The sequence below is a fragment of the Capsicum annuum genome, unplaced genomic scaffold (assembly GCF_002878395.1).
Source record: "Capsicum annuum cultivar UCD-10X-F1 unplaced genomic scaffold, UCD10Xv1.1 ctg4035, whole genome shotgun sequence".
NCBI classification, from domain to species: domain Eukaryota; kingdom Viridiplantae; phylum Streptophyta; class Magnoliopsida; order Solanales; family Solanaceae; genus Capsicum; species Capsicum annuum.
In genome coordinates, this window is record NW_025847642.1 from 49,953 (window position 1) to 57,087 (window position 7,135).

Consider the following 7,135-nt stretch of genomic DNA (forward strand, 5'->3'; position numbering starts at 1 on the left):
GTCTGTTGGGTAGTAATAAAGTAATATCTAAAATTATATTTTAGGACACTTTATTATATTTTAGGATTTATATATTTATTTTTTCATATATTTATATCATTAAAGTTCTTCCCATATATTTTAGGACTCCTATTTTTTTTTTTCATATATTTTAGGACTCATAAATTTATTTCTTCACTTATATTTAAGGAGTCCTTATTTTAATAAAATAATAATTGAAGGAAAATAGTGAAAAGACGATTTTGTCTTCTATAAAGACTTTTAATGAAAGACAAAAAGTTCAAATAATATTTTTAAGGCCCTTCACACTTTTAATATATTATAGATATAGATTATAGATATTGAATGGAATCTATCTTCGGCCATAGAAAATGTATATCCTTGGTGTAAGGCTTTTCAAGAGTAAATGTATTTGTGTAATGCCATTGGATACGGAGCATACCAACCAGAGAGACCTTGAATTCTTGGATCATGGGTTAATGACCTTAAATACCCATACAATGCCGAAAAAGTCTTCCTAATATAACCCCCCAAGTAGTAATATAGATCACCAATGATGGGCCTTTCTTCATTATTGTTGTTGAAAGCCTTTTCAAATTTGCTCCCCCATGAAGCAGAGACAAGAAGTGTATTGTGGTATCTTTTTTTATATAACCGTGGTGTCCGGGCCAGCTTGCGTGCAACTCGTCCAATTCCATGGGATACCTACCGCCTCCCACCAACAACAGGTATCAGGTAACTTTGTCCTCTAAGGCTAGGAAAAACAGGAAGAAATCAGCTAGTATTTTTTGCCTTTGATGGGATTTGAACCTGAGACGTCGTGGTTCTCAACCACTTCATTGGCCACTAGGCCAGCCCTTTGGGTGCTATGTTGTGATATCTTTAAGGCTTTGACTCATGAACCCAACACCAGAAAAACAAACGAGAGAGAAGTAAAGAGATGAAATATGAAACACTCTGCCATGTGGAAGTATGAGTTGATTTAAGTAGGACAAAATGAGTTTGTATTTCCTTGTTTAATTCAGTTTATGAGAGGCAAGTGCAAAAATATTAGCCAAGTGGGAAATTTTAGTGCTTGTGCTTGTCTTTAATTCCTGTCTTACTGTAGATATCATAATTGGGAAGGCTCATAATTCATCATTTAAGCAATTTTTTTTTTGTGGTGGTTGGGGGGAGGGGAGGGGGGGGGGGGGGGGGGGTTGTTAACTTTTATTTAAGCAAAGATTTAATTATATTTTCTTAGACATCTTTAGGATCGGATAACCAGGAAAACCAATAATGAACATTTTATTCATGGCTGGTTCCATTGGAATACTGATCAAGTAGGACCTTTCTTATTACATATGTGAGGAAGGTGAAAGAGTTGTGCACTAAGAAAGAAACTTATCTACCTGGCTTATCTTCCTGCTTCTAATTTTGTTTTAACTTGAGGTAATAGCTAAAAGAAAGATCTATGTTAGTAACATCATGCTAATATGCATTGAGAATAGAGATGACGTCGGCCCCAAGGGGGTATGCTTTAGTGGTCTAAGGAATGGAGTGAAAAGGAACCAAGGCTCTACTCTAGCGGAGGCAAATCTATGTGAATTCTTCCAATTTGCGTAAACTTTGGTGGGTGCGGTACCCACTATGTGTTGGTGGCATTAGCAGCCACAGATTAGTTGATGTGTGTGCAAGGTTGCTGGATACCATGTTATTGAAAAGGAGAATATCAATGACGTCAGGCATAAACTGTTCTATTTGTGAGAAAAAAAGCTTTTTTGAAATTATCAAAAAAAAAAAAAACACTTTTCTGAAAAGCCGTAATTTTAGAGGTCATAAATGTGTGTTCTCTGATGCTCTGATATAATGGTTACTATACCAGGTTAAGGATTTAGTAGTGGAGCTTGAGGCTACTAAACAGAAAAGCGAAGAAAACCTTGAGCAAACAATATTGATTGAAAGGGAAAGGGTCACACAGATGCAGTGGGATATGGAAGAGCTCCGGCAGAAGTCATTGGAAATGGAACTGAAATTGAACTCACAGAAGGTTATTCCACTGTTTCACTTGATTATCTTCTCCCCCCCCCCCCCCCCACACACACACACACACAAAGTCCATATGTTAAGATCAGACCATACATTTGTCAAACCTTGTCAGGGTAAACTGGGCAATGCTTCCATGGAAGACAATGCTAGTCAGGAAAAAGACAGAATCTTGCAGGAGTTGGATGCCACAAAATGGAAGCTTGATGAGTTGCAGAAACAACATCAAGAACTCGAATTAAAATCAAAAGCTGATCTTAAAGTTCTCATTAAAGAAGTAAAATCACTCCGAGGCTCACAAGCAGATTTGAAGAAGCAGCTAAATCATTCTCTTGAAGAAAAATTGGGGGCTGAGGTATACATTGCTGTTGTTCACAATTAAGTTCCCTCCTAGAATGATCAATCACTTTGTCATGATGTGAACAGCTCTTCAGCCTTTCTTGCTCTAATGTTGATTGTGATTCAATTGTATGTGAATATATGCTGTATAGATCACATTCTGACTCAATTCCTTCCAGTCTCGTCTGTTAATTTATTAACAATACTGAACTTTCTGTGAAGAATGGAACGAAAGGGTTGTATAGTAGTAGGAGAAAAACTGAGACCTTTCAGTATAATTGGTCAATTGTGGAAATCTCTTTTAGTTTAAAAATGATTAAGTGGATTCATGTATTAACAGATATGCATATCCTCGTTTGTTATTATATTTTTTGTTGTTGAAATTTCTCTTGCATATCCAGAGACTCTATGAAGAGGAGAGGCAAGCCAACGAACAAGCAAGGACATCTTTCATGAAGCTGCTTCATGAATTCCAAGTTCTTCAACAGCGCTTTGAGGAATGCAGCATTAATTTAGTCTATGAGAATGAAGATGACCTTGTCATGGATCATTCCTCATGCTCAGATGCCTTGAATCTCCTCACGACCTGTGACAACCAAATCAACTTTCTCCTTGCAGAGGTATTCTAGATTGTCTGCACGATGACTTTTGAGTTTCAATTTTGTGATAGTTGTATAGGCAGTGGAAAGTGGCATGTAAAGCTTGGTGCATTTCAGTTTTTTCTTATACGTCGATTGTTTTATCTTGTTGGTAAGTAAGGCAGATCTCACAGGGGAAGGGGAAGTTAAATATAAATTATGACAAAGAAAATTTAATGTGGAACTTTAAATCTTGTTTGATATAAATACCATGAGATTAAGCAACAAGATCAATATTCCCATCTCTATACAGTTGCTAAGTCAACAAACCTTGGTTTAGTAGCTAGGGGTGGCAAATGGGCCGTTCAGGCTGAAGTTGGATGGGTCAAGATGGGATGAATCAATATATGGGTCAATGCCCAACCCACCCAACTTAAATCACTTTTTAAACATTTTGAGAAACTGAAAATATCAATATTCTTTTCTTTGATTGCAAATATTCTCTCGCTCATGCTTTTCCAAATAAACGGTGTTCTGAAAATCAAATATAGATACTTTTTGGATATAAAAAGAAAAAAACTCAAGCATATGCTTTGCGCGGACTCTTCACTTTCCATGCTGCACCTGTGTTGGATTCTCCAAAAATACACTAACTTTGGAGAATCCAACATGCTCCCGTTAACATTTTTGAAGAGTCCGAGCAATATAGCTTCACTCAAAATAACAAAGATATTGACCATAAATATTTCATAGCTTCACTTAAAATAACAAAGATATCCACCATAAATATTTCCTCACAAGTCATCCCAATATGTAGATTCTATTTGAAATTACTTTAACCTTGTTATATAAAAACTAAAATATAAAGAAAATTAAAGGTTATTTGAAGTAATGAATAATGATTTAAGATTCTCTTTTTTATCCTTGCCTTTGTATATTTTTATGGTTGTTTTGTACATAATAGGAGTGGCAAATGGACGGGTTTGGTCGGATATGGATTAAACAAAAACAGATGAAATATCTGATCTGCCTATGTGTAACACGGACAAAAATGGATTAATTGACGGGTAAGGTCGGATTGGATACCAACCCGCCCATATGCAACATGGATAAAAAAAGGATATTCATATTACCCATGGCTTCAAGAATAATCAGGTAAGAACACAAGCAAAAGCCAAAATAAGGTTAGTGGGTATTTGGATGAGCTTATAGCTTTTGGTTTATAAGTCAAAAGCCATAAGTTCGGAATTCTAACTTTATGGCTTTTGACTTGTTTTTGCCTTTCTTGCTAAAAGATAAGTGCTTAAAAGAACTTTTTTGTTTTACCCAAACACTCCAAAATTGCTTAAAAACTACTTCGGCTTAAAAGCACTTAAAATAAGCCAATCCAAACAGGAAGTTAGACTCCCAGCAAAACAAAGAAAATTAAAAGAAAATGATTAAAAAAAATTTGAAAGGAAAGAGTTGATCACATTTTGTAGCTGCTACACTTCTGAACGGAGGGTTGCTGATGGGTCAGTTTGGGTTCATTTGAGGGGTCGGATTTGGGTTGATGATTTTTGATGGGTTAACTTGGGCTAGCCCAAACTAGCCTATCTTTAAAATCTTGCTAGCCCAAACCTATTAAAACTTGGGCAGGTAAAATGGGTTTGGGCTAATTTTGCCACCCTTAGTTTAGACTTTAGATGTGCCAAAGCACTTGCAACTACGAGAGCAAAAGAAACTGGAAGACTTAGATTATGTGAACACTTTCAATTGTAAAATGTATTGAGTTGATTGAGAAACTTGCAACCTTTTCCTCAAGTAAATGATTAATATTGGGTTTCTACATACCTTGGAAGAAATGGAAGGAGAGAAGGCAACCAAATTCTTTCTTAGGGAATTACTTTTTGAGAGATAGCTTGCAGTATCTCAACTCTTTATCTGTTTCCATTTTTTCCCTCTTTGACTACTGATGTATAAATTCTGGTGATTTCCATCTGTTCTGTTTGTATATTATTGGTTTCCTATTCAGTTGTGGGTTTCTTGAAACAAACCCCAAGTACTCTTTAGCAGAGTTTTTCCTTTAAAACACATTTATGTCTCCCAGAATATCAGGATTTTGACACCTGTCATGAACACATCTCAGCTGTACAATGGCTAATTAATAAGAATGAACAACTTGGTTGTTTGACCTCCTCTGATGCATGCTTGCTTGTGAAAGAATATTTCTAGAATCACAAGAGTAGCCATCAGTTAATGAAGTGATGCTTGATCTTAGTGTGGATGACGTTGACTATGTCCAGGCTTTGGTCACTTGGGTTGCTCAACTTGTTACACCCAAGAAATATGGTTGAACATGGTAGTAGAAGAGGTAATTATACGGGCTTAATACAGCTTTCTACTTTTCCCCCCCCAAAAAAGAAAATGCAGCTTTTCTGTAGAGAGAGGATGAGAGTGTTGATTTATCTTTTCTATATACTAATGAAAAAGATGAGATAGACATGCTGAGAGCTCATTTCAGTGGCTTGGATCTTTTAAATCTCATTCTCATTCCAGATGATTTTGAAAGATTAATCCAAATCAAAAGTTGGCCCCAGAAACCACCGTTATCAAATAAATAAATAACGTAAAATGATTAAGCAAATCAATTTTGAAGTCACAGCGGATAGAAATTTGGAAAATTGGTTGCTCCTCAAGTCCTTGATAGTGTTGCTCGGAATCTCCAAAAATCCTGCCGCACCGTGTTGGATCCTCCAAAAATACACTACTTTTGGAGAATACGATACGCGACGTAGGTCCTAGATGTTCTCTTTGGTAGGCACACATTCATTTAGAACGTGTCTGATTGATCAATGATATTTAGTTATTTTTTTTCATGAGTCAGAGAAAAACCTTCTGGTGGTGCCACATGGGTTGAACTAAGGTTCACAAATCAGGAACTCATACGTTTTCATGTCCAAGTGACTTAGGTTCTGATTTTGTATTTACAGGCTACAGCTTTTCGTTTTGTGTAATTATGTTGCTCTGGTTTGTTATAATTTGCCAACCTGTTGCCTCAGGCCTCAGGTTTACCTGAAGATTTTGCATACATAAGTTTATGCATGGTGCTGTTTGTTCACTCTCGGACATGAGTAGTTGTGACTTATTTTTATCAGGTGACCGCAGAAGAAGGAACCGATTCCTCTTCTACTGCTGAGATAATGAATGAAGTAAAAAGTGACACCTGGACTATAGATGAAAAGTTGAGAAACATGCTGACCAATGTCCTTGTTGATAATGGTAAGTTGAGGAAACAAGTGAACTCAGTCATCCGTTATACTCTGAAAAAGAAAATGTCTTCTCCTGGAGAGAGTGAAGACACTTCGAGTGAAACTGTACAAAGCAAGCATTTAGATAGATGAAGTCTGGTAAATATTGTATAATTTTGTCATATCTAGTATATCTGAACCCTTACTCCCGTGAAAATGATCTAGAGTTGACATCCAACATGAGTGTTGGTATTGTAATATAACGGCAGCCTTATGCATACAGCTCTAAAGATGCAACACTGAAGTTGTATGCAAAATGTCTTGACTTCGTAAGAATTGGATATGCGTTGTATCACATAGGGGAATTATTTGCTTCTTTGTACCGACATTATTGCTGCAAAATAATTAATACCACGTAGGGGAATTATTTGCTTCTTTGTACCGACATTATTGCCGCAAAATAATTAAGCCAGCAAAAATTTTATATGCAGTACAAATCTTGACACTTGAAGATACCCCAGTGGCGTTGCATATCTTTTTTCAATGAATGTTCCGAACCAGGTGACTAGTGTTTCTGTGAGGACATGATTTGTAATTTCAAAAGAGGAAGAAAAGAATCAGATGTGAAGAAGATGAGGGGATTAGCATTTAATCGCTCGTCCCCACAGCTCGATACTTCTTTCTCTTCAGAGTGGATGCTATTATTAAACTAAAATTTGATCGAGAGCTCCTTTATTACGATCATGCTTGAAAGGATTCTCTTCAGATTTGTCTAACTTGAAAAATTGCTGAACATATTATTGAACTGTTGGTTCACTACAGAGAACAATGAAAGTTTGTCTTATTCGTGCTTTGCAAAACATTCTAAATACAGATGGACCAACAATAACTCCTAAATTATGGGAGAAATTTTCCCATATGAACGGCAAATAACTAATAGGTAATGCAAATCCTCTGAGCTAT

The 7,135-nt window shown here is 36.3% G+C and overlaps 1 protein-coding gene across 6 annotated transcripts in view; it reads left to right on the forward strand.

The window, feature by feature from the left end:
* The window catches only part of LOC107850362 (PX domain-containing protein EREL2), a 53,315-nt gene extending 46,710 nt beyond the window's left edge, over positions 1–6,605 (forward strand). For 5 of the 6 annotated variants that reach the window (XM_016694842.2, XM_016694851.2, XM_016694858.2 and 2 more), the window contains 4 exons: positions 1,865–2,029; positions 2,141–2,380; positions 2,766–2,984; positions 6,080–6,605. In XM_016694842.2, the coding sequence (XP_016550328.2) occupies positions 1,865–2,029; positions 2,141–2,380; positions 2,766–2,984; positions 6,080–6,325 (870 nt within the window). In that variant the 3' untranslated portion in view covers positions 6,326–6,605. Of the gene's footprint in view, positions 1–1,864; positions 2,030–2,140; positions 2,381–2,765; positions 2,985–3,906; positions 4,098–6,079 lie in introns of all 6 variants that reach the window. The other variant, XR_001668566.2, reaches the window with a different exon arrangement.
* Positions 6,606–7,135: the final 530 nt, after the last annotated feature.